This window comes from Triplophysa rosa, unplaced genomic scaffold, assembly GCF_024868665.1.
Source record: "Triplophysa rosa unplaced genomic scaffold, Trosa_1v2 scaffold124_ERROPOS303670, whole genome shotgun sequence".
Lineage (NCBI taxonomy): Eukaryota > Metazoa > Chordata > Actinopteri > Cypriniformes > Nemacheilidae > Triplophysa > Triplophysa rosa.
The window spans coordinates 175,494-200,000 of NW_026634123.1; the positions used below are offsets into that span (position 1 = coordinate 175,494).

The window sequence follows — 24,507 nt, forward strand, 5'->3', positions numbered from 1 at the left end:
ATAGTCATGTGACTGGTTTGTTGGCAATCAACTGCACCGAGACCGAGCTCCATCATTTCATTACGGCAACAAGCGGACGTTTGTCCTGTGTAATTTCCCCGTCCCCCTTTATCCACCTCTCCGCCATGGACGAGACGAGCCCGTTAGTCTCTCCTCTTCGCGACTCCAACGATTTCAACTACGGTCCCGCCGAGCCGACCAGTCCCCGGGGCGGATTTGGAGGCACGCCAGGCTCCGTGGTTCGTCTGGCGGCGGGGAGTCCCGGGCGCAGTCGGGAGCGACAGCCGCTGCTGGACCGGGATCGAGGCGCGTCTCCCCGTGACCCGCACAGAAACGAGTTCCCGGAGGATCCGGTGTTCAATGAAGTCATCCGGAGGGCAGAGCGGGCCATCGATGAGGGCATCTATCCGGAGCGGATCTATCAGGGCTCCAGCGGGAGCTACTTCGTCAAAGATTCAACAGGGGTGAGAAAGTTTACGTTACTTTGATTTGATGCGTGACCACGTTACATAAGACATTTTAATCGCTTATATGTGCATTCGCAGACCGAGATGGAGCAAAATATGTTGTATAATGAAGTATCACACTAACAGCTGTGTCATCAACTCAGGCCTGCAAACCAAGACTCAGTTTCTGAATCTGAATTTTCTAAATATCTTGAAGTGACGTGAATATGGCAGTTTGGGGTGTTACTCAACTCCGGGGACTTTTATTACATATTAAAACGGTCCCTGTGACGTCATTTCCACCACAAAAAGCCCATATTAATGTTTTTATTATGAGCTTCATTTCAATGCAAACGTATTTCTATAGCGCTTGCATTACTGAAAAGCAGCTTTGCAATTAATACGTATTAATACATATAGTAGCCACAGAAGCAGAAAAAAAACATGAACTTATAGGAAATAAATAACATGTATATGTCAGACCATTACATTTAAAGTGCTATTAAACACGTGTGTATCTCATTTTCTTGAGATGTATTTTAGAGGTGCTATCTTTAAATTATACATGCATGAGATAAATGTAAAGGTAAAATCAAGTTAAATATAAACCATTTTGTTTAAAAATGTTTTTCAAGCAAATCTAATCGAATAAATGTGAATTGGATTTGACAGGCACATTTGTGTGTTTCCAGTCATTCAAGGTCTCTAGACACATTGCTTTATCACTACACAGACAGTTAAAGAGATAGTGAAAATACGGCAGCACTCATTATCATTTAATCTGCTACTCACTTTCCTAACACTCACTTCTGCTTCATCTGAAATGGTTCCTTATATTTATTTTTTAATGAAACCTCAGACGAGGTTAACAGCTTTCATGAGAGGCATGGTTCGACTTAAGAGCTGTCACATGTATGCGGCCTAGTTCTTGAAGTGTGTAAGTGTGATTAACAAAGTATTGAACCGAAGCCAGTGTGGTTAGATGAGTACATTCATTCATCAGATTATCTTTCAATCAGTTGAGAATGTGAAACTGCTTTTCTAGCTCAGATTCAGAGAGCTAGTGTTTCATCAGTGTCCAGAGGTTAAAAGGTTATTTATTAACTTGATCACATATGCAGGGTGTCCGCGGATCCTTAAAATGTCTTAAAAAGTCTTAAATTCCATAATGTCAAAATAAGGCCTTAATTAGCATTAAAATGTCTTAAAGCCACGTTTCCAAGGTCTTAGAAATGCAGTCGAACCGACACTGTAAAGAAGATTTTATTTTCGTTTTAAAATCATGTACGTCTATTTGTCACGCAGAACAAAATAGGCGGAACCAACTAACAAATAACACGTTCGCGGGGGGGACTGGACATTACCAAATGGAGAAAAGTTGGAGCTTTAGCCATGGGGAAGTGCAAATTTGTTGCTATGAAATTGGTCTTAAATTTCATTCTGCACGGTATTAAAAAGGTCTTAAAAAGTCTTAAATCTAACTCTTAGAGACCTGCAGATACCCTGATATGAATGATTAAATAAATAAAATATATGTTTTGTGGAATGTTTACATTTTCTGTAAGTTGATTTGGATAAAATGCATATATGTAAATGCTTTCTGTATTGTTTTCTTAAGTTGTTTAATTTGTCAAGTGCTTGACTATATCTTTACTAGTGAAGTCAACATTTCTTAATGCACATTTCTCTTCATATTTTGCACGTTTCAATGCCACAGCTTGGTCTTGCTCTGAAGCAACTTTCTTTTTCTGCAAATGTAATGTAGGCAGAAGTGGCGATTGGATACTGTAACCAGAAAGCCACTATCACACTCATTTTAACCCGTGTGTGTGTGTGTGTGTGCGTGTGCGTGCGTGTGTGCGTGTGTGTGTGTGTGTCTGTGTTATAGCTTTAGGACACACTGAATGATAAACTTTCATGTGGTGTATGACTAATACACGATGACTGAATAAATGAATGTGTCAATAATCCTATTAAGAAGACAAAGCAAGCGTAATTTATTTCTATTTGTTTGTACTCAAAACACTCAGATTATTGAGGCATAGTGGTCTTCTTAAAGAGACGGTTCACCAAAAATCCTCAAAACCTGTATATGACTCTTTCTTCTGTAGAACTCAAAAGAAGGTATTTGAAGAAATGTCTCAGTGGTTTGTGTTCCATTCAATGGAAGTCGATGAGGTTTAATGTTGTTTGGTTACCAACATTCTTCAAAATATCTTCTTTTGTGTTCTGCAGAAGGTTGAAAGTCATACAGGTTTGGAATGACATGATGGTCAATAAATTATGAAAAGAAACATTTTTGAGTAAATTATCCCTCAGATACGTGTTGACAGTACACCTATGTATAGAAAAAAGTCACGTAGGAATGAATAAATCCACTAGATCAGCCTGTAGGGGGGTGGAGCTGAGCTGTGAGATGTTTCAGTCTGGTCGCTGACGGTCTTCAGAAAGGTTCAGTCTCTGTTTTACAGTCTTTCTACTGTGAACACGCTGGAAAGTTCTTCTGTTCAGCAGTGATGCAACTCGCATGAGTCATGAACCTCGTGGTCATGTGCATAATCAGGTGGTTTGCTGGCCAGTGTCCTGTTCAGATCAAATATGAATATGAAAACATACTCGCTATTACATATGTATATGACTTCCTTTCTTCAGGTGAACACAAACAAATCCTTTGATATTACAATGCCATGTTATCTTTTATGGGAGCCAATATGGCAGAAAGTTCAAACATGACGGCACGTTGAAATTAATTTGTTCTGTTGTATTAAGATCGATGTAGAATTTTATTTAAGTTGTTTCCTATTGATTTGCAGTGCAGAATAAAATATTTATTGTAGATTTTATAAAGATGCTTTAGGTCTGTAATGCATGTTACTCGAGACTTCAACTGTGATGTTGCATAAGCAAAAGCATGTTTCACAGTTACGCTAATGCTTTAAAATGTGTGAAGTCCACCAGAATGTGATGTTGGATTAAAACAGAAAGCTGTTTGTCAAGCAGATATGTCACATTACGTGCTGATTCACGTGCAGCATGACCTGAAATGTTCTCTCTTCACCAACAGAAGATCATCGGGGTCTTCAAACCAAAGAACGAGGAACCCTACGGGCAACTGAACCCCAAGTGGACCAAATGGCTGCAAAAGCTGTGCTGTCCGTGCTGTTTCGGCCGGGACTGTCTGGTTCTCAACCAGGGTTATCTGTCAGAAGCCGGAGCCAGTTTAGTGGACCAGAAACTAGAACTCAATATTGTTCCACGCACCAAGGTAAAACAGCACACGCAGTGTAGTGTGAAACTAAAAGCAAGGGAAATGAGGACATGGAAAGCAGAGTGGTAGCCGTGGCGGTTTCACATTTGTTTTTCAACCCCTTTCGTTTCCTGTTGTTGGCACGGTTGAAAACAAACAGTCAACCGCGTGCCTAAACGCTACGCTTGCCTCACACACCTACTATTGCCGACAGCAGTCTGCAGTTTCTATTACCGTCTATTGACAGGAGGTAGACGTTTAATCTATAGACGGTTTCATCGGACACACGCCTGGCCCAAAGTTAACTTCCGGTAGGGATGTAACGATTCGCAGCGAGTCGGTTGAAAATCAATTATAATATGTGCCGTTTCAAGCTGGTCGAGATGTTATTTTAATCGCAGTACATGTTTTGAACAGCAGGGGAAAACGTGGATACACTGATAATTCTTAAATAAATAAAAAGCATAGACAAAGTCTTAGTTTGTTTATTTTAAAGAGTCTTTTGTATTATTCATTTTTTTATTTGATTTGGAACTTGTTTTAAAATTGCAGTTTAGTTTTGTTATTTGACAAAAGATATTTTTATTTTACAAAGAAATGTGCAGCATTTGAGAAGTAATAAAACGGTTGTTCACGGTGCGGTTTGTTCACAGTTGGTCATTTCTAATCTGTCTCAATTTATTATGTAAAAATAAACTGTGAGATATCATTACATCCCTAACGTCCGGTCTGTGTTTGTTGATCGGTCTGGCTAGTGGCTAATAATACTATTGATATTTTATGTCATTTATATTAATATTTTATCAATATTTTATATATGTTTACATTGTTGCTTTGAAACGGTCTATAAAGAGATCACAGACTTTTCTTTTTGTCTTAGGTGGTGCATTTAGCGAGTGAGACGTTCAATTACAGCGCCATCGACCGCGTAAAGTCCAGAGGAAAGAGGTTAGCTTTGGAAAAAGTCCCCAAAGTCGGCCAACGATTCCATCGGATTGGCCTGCCACCAAAGGTATGTCTTTCACAGCGCCACCTATCTGCCTAGAGATGTTTTTAATACTTTTTTGGCAATTTTTTTTCAATCCTTTATTTTGATTTTGTTCTGTAGTGAATTGTACACCATACATTCCACATATACAGTATTACATGAACAAATATATAAACAAACAAAAAAATAAAGAAAAAAGAAACGCTGTAAAAATCACGCTGTGAAACCAAAATCCATCAACAAAGAATATAAATATTTAGCTTTTGTACTATTCACCTCTTTTAAACAATTAACATATAAAGAAAACTCCTCTTGAAAAACAATTAACCTAGGGGGACTTACATTTATAAATATAGAATTTCAATAAAAGAAGTATATTATTCACCACAAAAGATGTATCTTTGCTTTTAATTATCAAACCAAATTTTATATTTTCCCATGATAATGTTAAACTTGCAGGTATTTTCTGCTGCATCCATTCAAGTGCATCAATCCAAAAACAATACACCAATTTGTACTGAAAAAATAAATGTTCCACCGTTTCAACATCGATTTTACATATTTGACAAACATTGGAGTCTCCAACCTTAGATTTTAATGCTAAATTCTCTTGCAGGATATATATGATTCATTGAACCTCTTATAAATAGGGGTAACAGGAAAATAAAGAAAATTACACCTAATCTCTCGTATTGTTTTTTTCTAAATGCATTAATACTTTTTTGGCTATTAAATGTTTGTAAAGTCATCTTAATAGAGCGCATCTGTATAAATTTACTCAAAATTTCATACATAAATGAATGAAAGTAAACAGTGGTTTCTTCATCCACTTTTTTCTTGGAATCAAATGCACTTCCTTCTTTAGTTCTTTAACACAGGGAACAAACTACAACTAACAGAATATTTGAGACTGAATTAATGTTAAACAAACGTCTTTAAGACTTATAAATGACTTATATATGTGAAATAAAAAGACTTATAAACTGAAACAGGAAGTGCTTCTGGACCAAAGTGGTCTATCGGTTGTTGTCTGTTTATAATCTCACATCCATTGGCTGTTGCAGGTCGGCTCATTCCAGCTTTTTGTTGAGGGCTATAAAGATGCCGACTTCTGGCTACGGCGGTTCGAGGCCGAGCCTTTACCTGAAAACACCAATCGCCAACTGCAGCTACAGTTTGAGAGACTTGTAGTGCTGGATTACATCATCAGAAACACAGGTAACCACGGAAACCACATGGTAAAGGTCAAACAAAAGGGCTGACGACACATTTTAACTCGTGGGAGACAACTAACGTTTTCAGCTCGCACTGCCCTAACAAGTTCATTTCTGTGTGTGTTTGTAGATCGAGGAAATGATAACTGGCTCATAAAGTATGACTATCCCATGGATACGTCAAGCAACAGGGTGGGTGTCCACCATTATAGCAGACTCATTTGAATCAATGTGTTTTTACATTTGATGTTTATACAGTTGTTTTTTTTGTCCAGGACAGTGATTGGGTAGTAGTGAAGGACCCCATTATCAAACTGGCAGCCATTGATAATGGCCTGGCTTTCCCTCTTAAACACCCGGACTCGTGGAGAGCTTGTAAGCCAATCATTATCCACCACACAAACACATGACCAGCAACTGACCAATCACATTGTAAAATTCTTGATGAATAAATGTTTAAACATTTACGTTCCTTTGATGTTGGAAGGTTTTTTTTAAATGACCTTTTAATAATTCTACAATCTTTGGCTTGAATGTGTTGCTCACAGACCCTTTTTATTGGGCGTGGCTCCCTCAGGCTAAAGTTGCGTTTTCCGAAGAGATCCGGAATTTAGTGATTCCCAAATTATTGGATCCAAACTTCATCAAAGATCTCGAAGAAGACCTGTATGAGCTTTTTAAGGTGAGACTGTGCTTTTGGTTTTTATGTAAGCTGGTCAATATCCTTACCAGTTCAGATGGTGTAGGCCATCAAGACACTGACTGTTATTGGTTAGGTACGTTTGAGAGATTCTGTGCTTAGTAATTGCTATCTCTTTGTTTACATCAATAGAAAGACCCGGGTTTCGACAGGGGACAGTTCACGAAACAGATCTCTGTAATGAGGGGGCAGGTGAGTCTTGAACAATCGCTAGACTTCAGTTGTTCAGTAATGCACGTATCATATAGCTGCATGCGATGTGTTGTGTTGTAAATTACAAACACAAAGAATAATGAATATGAATAAAATGAATAATGACTGAATAAAGAATATATTAACTTAGAAAATCACTTCAGTGAAGTGGCTACGCATGGGTAAGATTGTAAGTTTCTCAAGTCGTAAGTCACGTGTCAGATTTATCTTATACGATTTTACAAAGCAAAAAAGTGGATGTTTGTTCAAACCGCAAATAAAAATTATTGTAATTTAGCGCTTGCTCTTATGCCACCCTTATTGTACGTGATTTCCTTTCTACGATTAAAAATTATTTTATATTAAAATAGCAAAATGTTATCTACTTCTATGATACACAACATGTTAAGGCTTCCAAACAAAGTAATCCAAACCATTCCAGTATGTTAATAAATGTCCTCTGAATTGAAGCCAAATGTTGTAAGCTTATTTAGCGAAACTGAAATTAAAATCATTGGTTCTTGTGTGTCTTGTGAAAAAACAAACATACGACAACTAGTCATGTGAGAACATATTTGAATTTGGCGCTTATTTGAATCTGCTTGTTTACATTTCAGTTTCGCTAAATAAACTCAAAATATAAATGTTAATTATGTATCTGCAGTGTCATTGCTATGCTAACTAAAGAAACGCTCGCCTTAAAAAAAGTAAAAAATCAGTGCCTTATAATGTTGTTCAAATCTTGATAATTTTCTAAGACTCATTCCTCGTCTCATTTTCTTTACTGTGTCCTTTAGATCCTCAATCTGAGTCAGGCTCTGAGGGACGGTAAGACTCCGCTGGAGCTGGTGCAGTTGCCGCCCGTTAGCGTGGAGACCGCCCTGGCACCGCAGCGAGCCAACAGCGAATCGTACACGCAGAGCTTCCAAAGCAGAAGACCCTTCTTCACCTGGTGGTGATGGGCACTGTTGTGTGTGGGTGCGACATTTAGAATCATTTCCTTTTTGACATTGGAAACACTGATTTCGGGAACAATGAGCGTTGAAACGAATGAGAGAAACATTTTGTCCCCACACACAAAATTCTGGAGGAGAGCATTGCTGACTATAACACTGTACGGATACGCACACAAGCCTTCAATATGACATGCATGTCAATAAGAAGATGGAGAAACTTTCTGCTGTAGTTAAACTTTGATTCTCGACTGCTTTATCGCCCTCTTCAGCACTGGAAGAGGAACTACCACTCAATGATAGTCCAATAGCATCAAAGTGCACTGCGTCCAATAAAACACAGATGTACTGTGTACTTCAATTTCTGTTTAGTTTTTCTTTGTCGATAAATCACTCATATTCGGCTCCCTTGCCATATAACAGCCTTTTTTGCTTATTTTATTTTTCTACTTTTTGATGTGCATGCGTCCGAAGATGAGCCAGGTGTGGTGCTGAAAAATGACTCCTGCCAAATTATGACTCCCCCATTCCCCACTAACATTAGGTGTTAGGATTAGGTGCAGGGTTAGGATTAGCTAATCCCCCAGCAATTTCAATGAGGCGACTGGTAATCTGGGGAGGGAGTCAAAATTCAGCACAACACCGGCGCTCAATTGAGCATGTGCAGAAACACTAGAACGTGTCATTCTCACAGTGATGAAATTCTTTATCGTTTTGCTTTCGTTCCAAAATGAAGATATTGTAATTATTTAAAAATCTATTTACAGGGGTCAGCAAGATGACCTTAAAACGTGACCATGGACTGTATAATTTGTATGTAATGTATTTAATAACAGATGCTAAAGCTAACAGTGCCGTACTCAATAAAAGACGAGACGCGATATTGATTTCAAAAACCTTTTAATTGAAAGTTACAGCTTTTGCCGATGAGAAAAATGACATTCACATGTAGTGTTTGCACTTTTGAACTCAGACGGTTTAAGAAATGTCAGCTACATGTTTGAGTCTGTATTGCTTCTGAAGACGTAAAATACTCGGTAATAATGATTAGAGTTCTGCATACTGCTATACAACCTACCTACTGGTGATGTTGCAGTTCTAATGCATAATTTACAAATGACCACAAACTACCTGCATATAAAACAACACTAGAATGATTAACAGAGAACTGCACTACAAATCTACTAATTATACATACCTGGAAGGCAGAAAAATACAAGCACGTATCATTAAATAATCAAACCCAACCCTCTGGCCCCATACATTCATGTCAACAGAAAACGGGAGGCAGGGGCTCTGGAAGTTTTGATAGGAATCGAGTCATTATTTTTCGTTTAAAGGAGTAGTTCACCTTATAAATGAGAAAAGTTACCAATAGCGACTGGGGCTATCTTGCTCCATTTACAAAAAAACATCTGGATCATTGAAGTATCATGACTTCAGTGGGTCAAGCTAAAAATCTTACATCTCGAACTTAGCATGTTGTGTTTCGTATGGGACGTGCTACAACTAATAGTGTTTTGAGTCTCTGGTGCAACATAACAGCCCCAGTGCCCATTCACTTCCATTGTTTATGCTTTACAAAACGTCTTGTGTTACACAAAAGTACATCATACAGGTTTGAAAAATGATAAGTAAATCCTTTCTTACATTTCTGGATGAACTCTTCAATAGCGTTTCATTATTGTGCGTTGTGGGACTGCGCTGGAGGTCAAAGGGTGTGAGAATGGCACAAACCTGTAGAGTTAAATATGACACTTCACAACAACTCACGGCCGGTGAAATTACTCTTCAAGTCTGTTCTCAGCCCTGCGGGCTGTAGTGTTCATGGCATGATTAAGACTAGCGTTTCATTGCGGTTGTAGTTTCAAGTAAATCTGTAAAAACAGCGAGCGAGTAATCTGATTCCATGCATGTAGTCGGTGATAATCCCAGCTCCCGTCAGCGGTTTCAGTGTCGGATTCGGTGCAGGTAGCGTTCCGGGTCCTTCTCTTGAACTGCATTCCAACTCCATCTGGGACCACCGGTCGGCCCCTGGGTCTCTTCCCCTGGGGACAGGAAGTCACCTTGGTCACATGATCCACCCTCGGAAGTGCTCTGCCCTCCACATGCTCCCAGAGATGATGAGTCGTCTTCCTTTTCATCACTGTCATCTCCAGTTGTGACATCAGATGGTTTTCCTAGCGAGCCCTCGTTGATTCTGAATGTAGAAATAAATAATGCATTCAATTATATGGTGGATATTTAAGGTGCAATCTTGTGCTTTGAGTTTGTTTGTGACCTGTGTCTAGATTTTCCTGTTTGTGTAATGAGGCGAGTGTGTGGCTGATGTCATGACCTACATTTGCTCAGATTAGCATGTTTCCAACACAAACCGTGGCATTGAAGTTGGTGTAGTTCCCATGCATCGGCGTCGTATAAACACGATACATAAAATTTTACACAAGTCGGATGACATTTTCACTCCACGATCTAAGGACAAAACTAGATTTGCATCTCTAGAAAATACCTGTGCTTGCATAGCAACAAACTAGTAAAGTTAAAACTGATACAAGAACAAACTAAGGTTGAAATTATATACAAATCAAACTGAATAAAGTCTAAGCCGGCTGACTCAACGGCATGACTTTAGTTCTTAGCCTGAGATATTGACTCACCTGAGATGACCGAACGCTCGGACCCATCTTGTTCCTGTAGTGTCCTTGTGAGACTCCCTGATTCCGTTTCTGTTCCGCGCTCGGACCCTTAGTCCCACCAGCGCCTGTGCCAGCCCCGTCTCCACCTCCGTCATCCCTCCACCCCCCTCTTCTTCCTCCCCGTCCACTCCATCCTCGCCACTCCCCGCTCTCCGGCTCCCCCAGACCATCCGGGCTCTCTGGTCCGCCTCGGGGTCCCCCGCTGCATGGAACAGCCGCCTGAGCTGCTTCAGGTTAACCCCCTGAAAAATGTTAGCGGTGCCAGACTTCCTGCTGCGGCGCTCCGAGGTGGCCGGAAGGGGGAAGCCGGCTTGGGATGGACCAGCGAGGACCGGAGTGGAGGCCACGTCCTCCATCTGTGGTATAAGAGGTAGGAGGTTAGTGTCGTGGTATGTAAAATAAGAACCTCTGTTAAGTTTTTTATGTGGTGTGCAGTGGATGTGTTGGTAGAGCGGGAACTGCAGGAGTGAGTCATATTAAATTATTTATTTAGGTGTAATGGAGCTTTAAGTGCGTGTGTCATTGGAAAGATTATTTAAGGATATGAGACGTAAGGCTACAATGGTCCTGGAAAGGGCGGGAGGGCTTAAGAGAGTGTCCTTATGCATGGCTTTAATAAAACTTTGTTTGTTTCCAATTAGATAAAGTCATTTACTGTTCAAAGATAAACAAGAATAATTAGATTAGGCTTTGGCTAAAAAAACGACCTTAATCTGTTAACGGGTTACAAACGGCGACATGACTAGGGTCAAAAACTGCGGTCAAAAGTATTAATGATCACGATTTTGGCAAGTGAATTACGTAACCATTGTGGCTTTTCGGGCAAAATTTCAAATGGGTCCTAAATAAATTACAATATTGTGTGCAGTATAAACATCGCGATTATTGTCGGTACCGGTATATTATGACACCCCTAGACATTTTATATGTTTACAGATAAATACAAAATACAAGGTAACAGTTACAGCAACATACGTACAAGGAACGTAAAGGCGTAATCTTGACCGCTTAGATCTTTAAATGTGTGTATTATTATTACCCATTGGTTTTAAAGTACTTGTTAAGACAATTTTCTGAATGTTGGCGTGACGGTATGTTGATATTTGCGCCACGATGCGTCACGTGACGCACGAACATCCGCAATGACAGCTGCGCGAGGCCAGACTGCAACATCGCGACTAAAATCCAGTTTAAGGGCATTTTATAATTTGTAGCATATAAAAATCAACTGAAAGCGTTCATTCGTGAATACATGCTCGTTTATTTGTGACTAACGTTACACGAAGGAAGTAAATGGTTGCGAGTTATTTCTCGGAGAACAAGGATCTACTTCTCTGTCCTCCAATAAAAACAACATCTTAAAAAAATCGAAAGAAACACTCACGTGCAGAATCCACTCACCTTTTCCTTGCAAACTAGTGCGTTGGTGTCGTTTGCATGTTGAATGTTGTGAATTGCTGGCGATGAAGCAGCAGAACGGCGTAGTAAACACACTGGCTGTTTGTCTCGGAAAAGTTTATCGATTAGATTCCTCACCAACACCGCTCTGACTAATCAAAGGACTGGAAACGGAGACTTAGCCCGCCTCTAACCCGCTCGTAGCCAATCGTATTCTCTCTTATATGTTTCGTGCGGTGTGGCTGGTGCGGCACAGTAATCCTTTATTGACGTCAGTGCTAGAGCACACGTGCCAATGTGAAAATAGGCTTGTTCGAATTCATGCGGCGCCGCAAGATCCGACAGGCGGATGACATCAAAGTACCGCGAGAGCGATTCGAAAAAACATAAGTTATCTTTCGCGTCGCTCTCGCGGTACTTTGATGTCACCCGCCTTTTGGATCTTTGCGGCGCCGCTTCAAGTCGAACAAGCCTATTTGACTAGAGAGGAGAGAGAAATCCTCTCGATTACATTCATTCTGGTGTTGGTGAATGCTTTTATAAAATATATTTAAGGCACCAAATAAAAAATTGTCATTTTAAATTGTTTTTTGTAAATTACAAAATTGTAAATTAAAATTGTTTTTAAGCCCGCGCATATAAACGCCTTTACAGTTATTTACACCCTAATTCTCTCAAATATATTTTTTAAAGTAAACTCAATAAAATGTTTTAGTTAGGCCCTGCTTCCTGAAATATACTAATATTAACACACCACACTATTAACTCTAATTTTAAGGACAGTTTTTACCTAATTTTGTCCTAGAAATAACGCAGTCAAAACAAATAATTATTAGGTGTTTTCGACTACTGTACATGCGGCGCCGCATGAAGTCGAAGAAGCCTAGTGTCATTTGCTTTTCTGCCAGCAGAGGGAGACCTCGTTCACTCTCTCTGAATTTTTTTCATTAAATACATTGACGTACTTCATAGCCTATTGATTTGAATGTAGAGACATGTAGTATGCTTGTTATTTTTTCTCTGTGCGTAATGCGTAGGCTTATTTCAGAATATGTTCCTTGGTTTTATGACTAAAATCGGTCTTGTTGATTGTGTCCAGTGACAGGGATCAGTCAACAATGCTTAGATTCAAAAATATAAAAATGTTATTATTGTATAGTACTACGTAGTTGACATTGAAAATTTTAGAAATTTAGAAATTTTTTGACATTGAAAACTTTAATGCACAGTTTAATAAATACACATTATTTAACTATACATTTTAAAAACGTGTACCTGTAAATTATTATTATTGCTTTATGAGGCACTACACAGCCTGTTTTGGTAGACCTTTTAATTTTCTGGGTACATTTCTGCAGTCATTCAGGTTTTCATGACCTGTTTATAGTTTTATTTCGACAGAGAAGGGTGTTACAGTATGAGATCCCTCGCATTGGAGACGACTATTTTGTTTATATTTTTATTAATTAACGCAAGCGTGTGTGTGTGTGTGTGTGTTTTAGTGTGTATAAACGCTTCCCAGTGGTAAACACGACATCAGAGTGCGTTCATGGGCAATTATTTACCTAGGAAACTCATATTTCCGATCATTCCGAGAGCACATGAAGGCAGCAACTGGCCCAGGTGTAAAAGCTGTTAACGCCCTCTTTCTACCGTGTGTAGAAACTGAAAGTATGGAAGGCTTTATTGTTTTGAAAATGTATGTAAAAAATGTAGCTGTTCTGGAATACATCGTTTGAAGACCCGTTTATAGCTTTATTTCGACAGGTAAGTCTAATACAGTTTTGTGAAATGCGCCAAAGCGTCGACGGCCACCGTAATGGCTGGAATACAAGACTTTTAACATCTGAACAGATTTTTTTAAACTAGACATCACACACTTGCAGACTTTTTGAAAGTTTCAGATAGAAACACACTAACTGATCAAATCTGCAGACTGGCACAGACTTTCTGCAACAAGTCCAGAATGAAAATCTGGGCAAAATCTGAGCAAAAGTCTTGTAGTGTACTTTAGACTTAACTGCCATTTTGTGTCCGACATTAATCTTTGTATAAAAGTAACGTTAGATGTTGCTGTGATGTAACGCTTTAGCCTAATTCGTTAAAACAAGACGAAGTAGCTGAAAAACTGTTTCGATTATGTTTAACCCTGATTATAATGTTAAACAAACCTTTCTTATTATATGTTGGTAGGACTATGTAACTTTTTAATGAGGAAATGTTTTTTTATGAAGAATGTTCCACTACTGCACTGGCAAAAAATACAAAAATGCGTAATTGTGGCATTTCTGTATTCACAAAATTCACTTATTGTATTTTAGAATGTGTTACATTTAACAGTTAGCTAAATAATTTCAATGAAAAATAAGTATATAATTTGATTTACCCCGTATTGAATTAAAATAGGACTGAATAAAAAAACATCTTTAGGATTTGTATAGGCTAGGACTTAATATATTTGTGAAATCAGGGAAAGACTAAAAAGTGTTTTTGCAATAGTGTTCACGTTTTGCAAAATAGCCTATAGTAAGAGCTTTCTAGTTTTGTGACACACAATTTGAGGAGGCCTACACTTTAGTCACTATTAGAATAATAAGACTAGTAACAAATTTGACATTTTAAGCAGTAGTAGCAGTTTTTATATCATTTAAATTTACCGTCGCCTTGGAATTGTAAGGTTCTATCTGCGGGTCTGAGTAGTTTTGAGATATTGAGCGTTAAAGTTTTTGCATTTCATATAGCAAAAATGATATGAGGAACAAATCTCTTTTATACATGAAAAAGACAGAGACCCTTAATGTATTCCAAATGTACAATATCAACATTTTCTGAAATTTGTAAATGGGGTTTTTGGAACAGATCAAACACAGATAGAACCTTCTGATTCTGAAAAATCACTTTTGGTTTAGAATTATCCATCTGCAAAACATTCATTAAAGCAAGACATTTTCAAGCAACACAAACAATTTACTTATAACTTTTGTTAAAACATGAAATTTGTGTATAATAATGTGTAAAAAAGGTACATTTACATGGTTTTTATGACACTTATGTCATATTTTAGGATGCTTTTTTCTTGTTCAAGTTAAGCATAAAATGCTGTGCTAATTGTTGTATCGATATTTTATCCACAGAAGGTGGGACACATCAAATTACTTTTTAGAGATGAGTGTGGCTGAAAAAAACATAATAATGTTTATTGTTGTAATCAAGACTCTTGACGTTGTTGAGTCTAACACGGGTATTAGGAAGCTGCAGCTGCTGGCTAGTGTTGTGTCTATAAATATAAAGAAATTAATCTCCTCAAAACCTAAAACAAAACAAAAAATACTGTTGTTTGAGTTGCTCTCGTTGACAAGAGTATCAATAAAACAGTCAACCTTGAGATTTCTTTTAAACATTGTTTTGTGTTGCACTGTTTACTCAGATATTCCTGTCACTGAGGAGTCCGGTCACATGACAAAGAAAGCTGATCCTAATTGGTCCTCTTGTGTGCATTCAAAGTGCTGATTGGCTCTTGCAGATAGAACCTTATAGCACCAAATTGTAATTCGATTTTGTAGATTGAACCTTTTTGTTTTCTTTAAAAAAGTCCCAAAATGCACACATTTAAAAAAAAAAAGCACGGCGTAATGTAAATAAGTTGTCACCGAATAAAAATAAAGTAGGCCTATGTGAATACCTCAATTTTGACCAAAATGTCAGATAGAACCTTATAATTCTAAGGCGACGTTATATGTTTATAGTTTTTGTTCATATTTTTGAGTTATTATTCTGCATAGGCGTAATTTGCGGGTGGATGGGTGGGTCATGTCCCCACCACTTTTTTGCCAAAGTCAATTTTGTCCCCACCACTTATTGTAAGATATTAAAAATACGGAGCGTCTATTTACCGTGCAAGTAGCCCGCTTTGTAAGCAAAGGCTATTTATACTAACTCCGTCCATCAGTCTCAGATTGGAATAGACAAAATGTAAGAAAGGCACACGAAGCTTAACTGCTCCGGTGGCGTAGAGTGTAAAGTAAGTGTTACCTGCTTCATGTCGCCGTGGGTTCGGGAATGCTGTTTGCTGAACTTTTTCCCTATCACATATCAGATTGTAAGGTATTTATTTTTAATAAAATGATGAAAATATTTGAAAATGGCTGTTCAAGTCATACATGTACCAAACATTTTGCACTTAATTGCACTTTGGTGCTATATTCGTCCTTATTGTTGTCGACATGCGGTTGCTATCGTCTATTGCAAGATTAATTACATTTTGATACTTGATAGAAAACTCCAATAAGTGGGAAAAGTCACAACTTTGTAGTTTCATGAGTTCAAAACAAAATTTAGAAAGTTTGTTGTATATTTATGTAGCCTATCAGGCAATGCCCGTAGTAATTAGTGAAAATAAGATTTTTAAAATATATTATTTCCATCTGTTTCCCCTGTATACTTGAATGTTTGTCCTTATTAGCAGGGGGTTCCCAAACTCTCAATCCTTGACCCACCGACAGGTAATCTATGTCAAACACCATATTTTTAACATGGGGAAAACACACATTCGTTTCAGTAGTTTTTGTTTCATCACGAATTAATACGTTTAATTACGTACGGCAACAGCCATCCTTACATATAATAAAACACAACATGCTTTAAATTATATATTGATGAAAACATGATATAGTTTAAAAACAAATGGAAGCATATCTGATATGTGATGTGAAAATTTAGAATAGTGAGATCAGCGGATTCGAACCTACTTTACGACTGTGTCAATATTATTTGTCATGCGTCTTTCGCACTAACGTTACGCCCGCGCTTGTGAAGTCCATGAATATTCCCAACGAGTTCTTACAGAAACAATTTATTAAAGTATTGTTTGTGTCGTCTTTGTCCCCACCACTTTTCAAAACAAAGTTACGCCACTGTTATTCTGAGATGTCAACAGCCTGATATGATATTGTGAAAAAAGCATACACTACACTGTTGTTGTGCACTGTTATGGATGTGGTTTAAGCCTGGATGCTTTAGAGTAATCTAAATTTGCTTTTATAAAAATATTTATAAAAAAATGATGTCAGTTAATGACACAAAAATGAAACTTTTTATAGTTTAATTTAATCCAGATGGACAGATCAGAGTCACCAGAACACAGCTGTGTTTCCATGAAGAGTGACTGGTCTATGGAGCATCCACCTCTGTTAAAGGAACACACTGATCATGGATTTAGGTAATTATACAGGTTTATTATTATCTAAGAAGAGAGTTTTAACACTTTTTTGTATATGCTTGCTCAATATCAGATTTATGTTTTTAATTTTAAACAAAAAAGGTAACAAATCATTGATGCTCACAGCCTTTTGTGATATGGCATTATTATTAGAAATGCTACAGATAAACAATTAAAGATGGATAGATCAAAGTCAGCAGATGCCAGCTGTGTTTCCATGAAGAGTGACTGGTCTATGGAGCATCCGCCTCAGTTGAAGGAACCCACTGATCTTGGATTTAGGTAAATGCTTCACTAAACATATGTTGCAGCGCAATACACGTGAATTTGTTTAAGTAAGCTGATGAAACCGGCGAATGCAGAAAGGTTGTTTGGAAACCATCTCACACTCTTCCGCAGGCAGGGGATGGGCGGGGTTGTGTGTACCGACCCGAACACAGAACTTACAGAGTGTGGTTGGTTGGAGCCGCTATAAGGCTGCTCAGGTAGCAGCTGGAGTAGAATTCGTCCTGAGTTGTTCTACCACTGAAATAATTTTAGAGACATTATTTTAAGTTCAAAAAAACTTCTAAGTGTTGCTTTAAATCTGTGTCTAAGATCCAAATACAGTGTTTTTAAGGGTTTTGTGTATCATACTAGTCTATTTTAGTTTGTATTTAATATAATATTTGGTAATTGCTGTTGATAGAACACTTCAGAACACAGTCATATTATTATTGGTTCACTTCAGTTTTTGAAATTACTTTTGAATATTCTGTTTAAGCCCAAAACAGCTGGAAAGATCGGATCCACCTGAACCCAACTGTGTTTTCATTATGAGTGACCAGTCTATGGATTCTTCACCTACCAAAAAAATGTCTCCTGATTTAAGGTATACATCAAGACCATTACTGTATTATTTTGTAAACTCTTGGGAATCATATTAGAAGTGAATTCGTCAAGATATTTTTATGCCTGATCAGTGACAATCAACAAGTGGTTCAAGACTTTGTCGTGGTTAGTTGACATTATGACAATAAAAAAATTGACATTATGACAGTAAAGTTAAGATAAAACTAAAGTTTTTATAGACACTTTCAAACCAAATCACTAAATTCTTTAAAACTGTTTGCTAGATTATTATTAATAACATGTCAAATCAGCACTAAAATCTTAAAATAATCTATAGTAAATTGAGCTATTGTATAGTGAAGTTTAATACTGTCACAATCCACCGTCTGCCCTCACTTACCACTGGACTACACTTCCAATAATCCTTTTCACCCGTCTCACCTGATCCCCATCATTTGAACATTATTAGTTTATCCACGTCACATGTTTATGCCTCATTATCTGTGTTATATAAGTTCTCTTCTTTGGTTGTTTCATTGTCCAGTATTGAATGTTTTGGTGTTGTGTTCTCCCTGAGTTCGTCGTGGATTGAAGATATCCTTCGGATTACCTGCTCGTTTTGTCTGTTCCCTGCACAAACCGTGACAAATACGGCATACCTTTTTTTCAATGATCTGCCATTTTTTTATTTTATATTCTGAGTACATGAGAATGTCCTTTGCTCAGTTTAAAGCCTTTTTATTCCATTAACAGATATTACTGTCAGTTTGCTGGAGTCCTCAACATTTTCAGATCAAATCTACAGAGGAAGTTTGAGTGTTTGTGTGAGGGAACATCACAGCAAAGAAACCCAACACTGCTGAATAAGATCTACACAGAGCTCTACATCACAGAGAGTGAAAGTGGAGAGATCAGTAATGAACATGAGATGAGACAGATTGAGACACAATCCAGAAGAACAGAAACGGAGGACACACCGATCAAATGCAAAGACATCTTTAAACCTTTACCTGCACAAGACAAACCCATCAGACGTGTGCTGACAAAGGGAGTCGCTGGCATTGGAAAAACAGTCTCTGTGCAGAAGTTCATTCTGGACTGGGCTGAAGGGAAAGAGAATCAGGACGTCCACCTCATATTTCCACTTCCTTTCAGAGAGCTGAATCTCATGAAAGACCAAAAACTGAGTCTTCTGGAGCTTCTTCGTGTTTTCTTCCCAGAGACAAAAGAAATGGAAATCTCCAGCGGTGACTATAAAGTGTTGTTCATCTTTGATGGTTTGGATGAGTGTCGCGTGTCTCTGGATTTTCGCAGCCGTGTGAGGTTGTGTGATGTCAGTGAATCGGTGTCAGTGGACGTGATGCTGACAAACCTCATGGCGGGGCATCTGCTTCCCTCCGCTCTCATCTGGATCACCTCCAGACCAGCAGCAGCCGATCTCATCCCGTCTGAGTGTGTCGATCGAGTCACTGAGGTACGAGGCTTCACTGACAAACAGAAGGAGAAATACTTCAGAAAGAGAATCAGTGATGAGAGTCTGAACAACAGAATCATCTCACACCTGAAGTCATCCAGGAGCCTCTACAACATGTGTCACATCCCAGTGTTCTGCTGGATTTCTGCCACTGTTCTAGAGAGAATGTTGAGCAAGACAAAAAGAAAAGCCAAGAGTGAAGGAGAGATCCCCAAGACTCTCACTGAAATGTACACGCACTTCCTGATCATTCAGACAAACATCAAACATCAGAAGGACTACGAGAAGAATGATGAAGACATGATGTTGAAACTGGGCAAACTGGCTTTCGAGCAGCTTGTGAAAGGCAATCTAATCTTCTATGATGAAGACCTGAGAGAGTGTGGCATTGATGTAGCAGAAGCATCCGTGTACTCAGGATTGTGCACTCAGATCTTCAGAGAGGAGTTTGGCTTGTATCAGGGGAAAGTTTACTGCTTTCTTCATCTCACCGTTCAGGAGCATCTAGCAGCTCTACATGTGCTCTTCTCATTCCTGCTTTATAATGAGGATGTGCTTATTCAAAGTTTACCTTCTAAACATTCAGATGAGTTCAGCTGTGACACAATATCAGATGTGCATCAGAGAGCTGTGGATAAAGCTCTACAGAGTAAGAATGGACATCTGGATCTTTTCCTCAGATTTCTTCTGGGTCTCTCACTGGAGTCCAACCAGAAACTTCTGCAGGATCTTCTGACACGCACAGTGAACGACTCCTGGAGCAACGAGAAAACGGTTGAGTACATTAAAAACAGAATAAGAATGAATCCATCACCAGAGAAATCCATCAATCTGTTTCACTGTTTAAATGAACTGGGTGATCAGTCTCTTGTGAATGAAGTGCAGGAGTTTGTCAAATCTGGAAATCTATCAAGCAGCAGATTCTCCTCGTCTCAGTGGTCAGCAGTGGTGTTTGTTTTACTGACCTCAGAGCAGTTAGATGTGTTTAATTTAAGAAAATACATAAGCACCGATGTCAACAGGAACCAAATGACACCAGATGAAGTTCTTCAGAAACTGCTGCCTGTGGTTGAAGCTTCAAGATCTGCTGAGTAAGTCACAATTAAGTCAATCATTAGATTTTGTGTTTTTACAATAATGTGTTTGCATGTGTGTACAGGGCCACATGCAATGCAGCTGTTTCATCAAACATTTTCTTTAAATGTGTTCAAGTGTTCTGAGTACTACTGCTGTGAAATCAGTGAAGGTCAAAGATCACGTGTTCAACTAAAGCAAACACTTTAAACAAAACTATTGTTTTCAATATAATATGAACGTTAAAGGGAAAGTTCACCTTCAAATGAAAATCCTGTCATCATTTACACACCCGCGAGTTGTTCCAAACCTGTATACATTTCTTTGTTCTGCTGAACACAATGGAAGATATTTGGAAGAATGTCAGTAACCAAACAGTTCCTATCTCCCATTTACTCCCATAGTATTTATTTTCCTTATATGGCAGTAAATGGGGGATGAGATCTGTTACTGATTCCAAATATCTTCATTTGTGTTCAGCAGAACAAAACGGGTAAACTGGGTCTAACTTGTGATTCTCAGGCTTTCTGAGTGCACACTCTCAGAGAAATGCTGTTATGGTCTGGCTTCAGTTCTCACTTCTAAATCTTCAAGTCTGAGAGATCTGAATCTGTCTGGAAATACATTTGGAGATTCAGGAGTGAAGCTGCTCTCTGTTGGACTGGAGAATCCAAATTGTAAACTGGAGAAATTGAAGTAAGATCAAAAAGTTAATCTGTTGTAAAACATGTCATTTAAAAACCAATATTCATATTTAGTGACTGAGAGGGAAATTGGCAATAGAGTGTGTTGTTGTTTTCTGCAGATTGAGTGATTGTGGTGTCAGAGATGAAGGTTGTGTCGCTCTGGCTTCAGCTCTGAGATCAAACCCCTCACACCTGAGAGAACTGAATCTGTCTGGGAGTAATATCAGTGGTTCAGGAGTGAAGCTGCTTTCAGCTGGACTGGAGGATCCAGACTGTAAACTGGAGAAACTGGTGTAAGATCATAATTTAGTTTCTCAAATCAACATTTTTGAAATGCATGAATTATTATGCTATTTTTTAAATTAAACTATATTGAGGATGCAACGCATTGTGATATAGAATAGTTGACATGATTATTGTAAATGAATTGTGAGACCAGTGACGATTCACACCCCTAATCTGTTTTTATTGGTTATGGCATACCAAGGATGACGATACTAAGGGTGCTTCTCATTTAGTATTTGTTCATCTCGTTTCCTTTCCTTGCATCTTGGCTCCACACCCTTAGAATGCAAGGGGAGGATATAAGTGACTCCTCAGAAAGCCTCCTTATTGTTCTCTGCAGGTTGTGGGATTGTGGTGTCACAGATGAAGGTTGTGCAGCTCTTGCTTCAGCTCTGATATCAAAGTCACACCTGAGAGAACTGAATCTGTCTAGGAACAAACTAGGAGGTTCAGGAGTGAAGCTGCTGTCCGCCGGACTGAAGAATCCAAACTGTAAACTGGAGAAACTGAGGTGACATCAAATCTGAATCTCTCGCACAAAACCGCATTTCCATGCAGATTTAATTAATCTCTCATTGTTTTCTTGCTTCTGTTACTAAATTGCATTTTTTTAAATTTATCATATTTTTTCTTAGCATTTCTCATTTTCATGTTTAAGGAGAATTTATTAAAATACAGAATACTTTTCCCACATTTTATGCTTAATGTGTAATTGTTCTCTGCAGGTTAACTCGTTGTGGTGTGACAGAGGAAGGTTGTGATGCTCTGGCTTCAGTTCTGACATCAAACTCACACCTGAGAGATCTGAATCTGTCTGAGAATAATCTAGGAGGTTTAGGAGTGAAGCTGCTCTCCGCCAGACTGAAGAATCCAAGCTGTAAACTGGAGAAACTGACGTAAGATCATAAATTAGTTCTAGTGTCATGTAGAAGTACTTTTAAACTGCGACTATTGGTTCAACTCTATTTTACATGCAGTTTTAGGGCAGTGTTGGGATATTTAATTTACCTGATTTTCTCAGGGAGCTTTTCTCTTTGCTGAACTCATGTGTGTGTTGTGAAGTGAGAGGATGAAGTGTGTTATTGTTTTCTGCAGGTTGTGGGATTGTGGTGTCACAGATGAAGGTTGTGATGCTCTGGGTTTAGCTTTAAAATCAAACTTATACCTAAGGGATCTGGATCTGACAAAGAATAATTTAGGAGATTCAGGAGTGAAGCTGCTCTCCGCTGGACTGGAGAATCCAAACTGTAAACTGGAGACACTGTGGTAAGATCATATTTGTCTTACCTGAAACAAAACTAAGACCAAGGACTAAATTAGTTGAAAGGGTCCGATATCTGTGAGGCGTTGCCATGTGTAAAAACATTTTTTAAATGATACCCTTAATAATTTCATTGGTCAGGACATACCAGCACTAATGTAGAACTATCCATCAGAAAAGCATGATTGAAACATGTGAACCCAGCATACCGCCATTACTCATGTAGTTGTCACATCACCGTGTTGTGAAGAAAGAGTAAAGAGTGTGTTGTTGTTCTCTGCAGGTTGAGTGATTGTGGTGTCAGAGATGAAGGTTGTGTCGCTCTGGCTTCAGCTCTGAGATCAAACCCCTCACACCTGAGAGAACTGAACCTGTTTAAGAATAAACTGGGAGATTCAGGAGTGAAGCTGCTCTCTGCTTTAAAGGAGGACCTACATTATAAACTGGAGACTCTGAGGTAGGTATTAATAATAATAAACAATGTTTTTTGCACTGTTCTTTGAAATTGTATAAATAATACATACTACTGTACATATTAATGGATGGTTTCTGTCTAAAATAAATTGCAATAGCAGTTATGCCTCAGATCACATTTGTATCCGTGTATTTTATTTCAGTACTGGCTGGGATGATGACTATAAAGATTTTTTCATGAGCGAATGGTGACTGTGGATCCATCATAGAGACATCACAGCCAACAGAATTAACAGAGATTACAAAAAGTTTGAAGAGATTGAGTAATCAATCACTGTTATATTATTTTTATATATATTTTATTATATAATACCAGCTTTACAATTTCTCGTTGTTGTAAGGTCTGATATACAGCATGTATTCCATGTTTTATAAGGTAATACTATAATTCAGGTTTAAAATAACCCAGAAAATTATCATTTGCTAATTTTGCACATTTTTATTGTACTCATCTGATCTGTATATACAAAGGCCAAGTGCCACATTATTGTTTTTCAACTGTTGACAAACTGGATTATTTGTTTTCGAGAAAGAATCACTCTTTTCATCCGACTGTAGATTATACTGTTAAATATAAAGTTTATTCTGTGGTCAGAAGCTTCCTGTCTCAATCTGAATAAAGTTTATTGAACCCGTCCTCTTTTCTGCTAACTTGGCTGCCTCATCAAAAAAAGAAAAACTTGGCTGCGTCATCAATAAAGGAGGTAAAGTTTAGGAAAAGGCATTTACAGTATTATAATATGGCGTTAAAAATGAAAAAGGTGAGAAAATCAGGGAGATTTACTGCCACAATCTGACTCCTGCATCTCTCTACCAAACTGGGGTAAAGGTGTGCAAAGGCCAATCACGTGACAGGTCTCGCTATGCCCAAGTGAAAGTGAAAGTAACGTTCTGGTCTAGACGCGCATCGCTATTTTGGACAGCGGAAATATTCGCACAAATGCTAGTATAAACGATTTAAAAGCGTATCCAAACAATTCGCTTTTGTTCAAGACAAGGTTTGACGATCCTTTCATAGCATTGTTTTTACAAAGGTGAGTGTAAAGAATACAGTGTTGTGAGACGCGTCAAAGCGTCTGTCATCTTGTGTCTCTTATTTAACCGGTGTGATTTCATTACTGTGCGTTCCTACCAAACGCGACTTGCGCGAATGAATCGCGCTATTCGCGCGTAGTTGGACACTTGAACATTTTAAGTTTACTCGCTTCATTCGCGTTTGGTGGGAACGCAGCTTGAGATATGGTGCTGTGTTTATGTTTAGATTATTTTAAATATCGATTTTGAACGTAATTTATGTGCGAGGCTGTAAATGACCACATACAGTTATCATGCTATAGTACCTGCTATAGTATAATTCCATAGAAATATAA

General features: G+C 38.3%; 3 protein-coding genes across 4 annotated transcripts; 2 read left to right on the top strand and 1 right to left on the bottom strand.

The window, feature by feature from the left end:
* On the top strand, nt 1–8,617 carry pi4k2a (phosphatidylinositol 4-kinase type 2 alpha). Its single transcript, XM_057326718.1, has 9 exons — nt 1–464; nt 3,511–3,711; nt 4,574–4,705; nt 5,746–5,899; nt 6,026–6,087; nt 6,171–6,270; nt 6,444–6,577; nt 6,728–6,787; nt 7,585–8,617. Exons 1-9 carry the CDS (start codon nt 126–128, stop codon nt 7,744–7,746), a joined length of 1,344 nt encoding a protein of 447 aa, XP_057182701.1. The 5' UTR covers nt 1–125; the 3' UTR covers nt 7,747–8,617.
* Nucleotides 8,618–8,653: 36 nt separating this feature from the next.
* On the bottom strand, nt 8,654–11,993 carry avpi1 (arginine vasopressin induced 1). Its single transcript, XM_057326723.1, has 3 exons — nt 11,838–11,993; nt 10,398–10,792; nt 8,654–9,940 (listed from the first exon to the last, which is right to left on the bottom strand). Exons 2-3 carry the CDS (start codon nt 10,790–10,792, stop codon nt 9,691–9,693), a joined length of 645 nt encoding a protein of 214 aa, XP_057182706.1. The 5' UTR covers nt 11,838–11,993; the 3' UTR covers nt 8,654–9,690.
* A 1,455-nt stretch (nt 11,994–13,448) lies between these two features.
* LOC130549508 (NACHT, LRR and PYD domains-containing protein 12-like) lies at nt 13,449–23,767 on the top strand. Of its 2 annotated transcripts, none has more exons than XM_057326745.1 (12): nt 13,449–13,601; nt 16,934–17,052; nt 17,206–17,334; nt 17,816–17,923; nt 18,637–20,448; nt 20,954–21,127; nt 21,237–21,410; nt 21,743–21,913; nt 22,128–22,298; nt 22,498–22,668; nt 22,947–23,120; nt 23,281–23,767. In XM_057326745.1, the coding sequence occupies exons 2-12, from the start codon at nt 16,949–16,951 to the stop codon at nt 23,327–23,329; spliced, it is 3,237 nt and encodes a 1,078-aa protein (XP_057182728.1). In that variant the 5' UTR covers nt 13,449–13,601; nt 16,934–16,948; the 3' UTR covers nt 23,330–23,767. The 2 variants fall into 2 exon arrangements, with proteins under 2 accessions (XP_057182728.1, XP_057182730.1); XM_057326747.1 differs by having other exon boundaries at nt 16,949–17,052.
* Nucleotides 23,768–24,507: the final 740 nt, after the last annotated feature.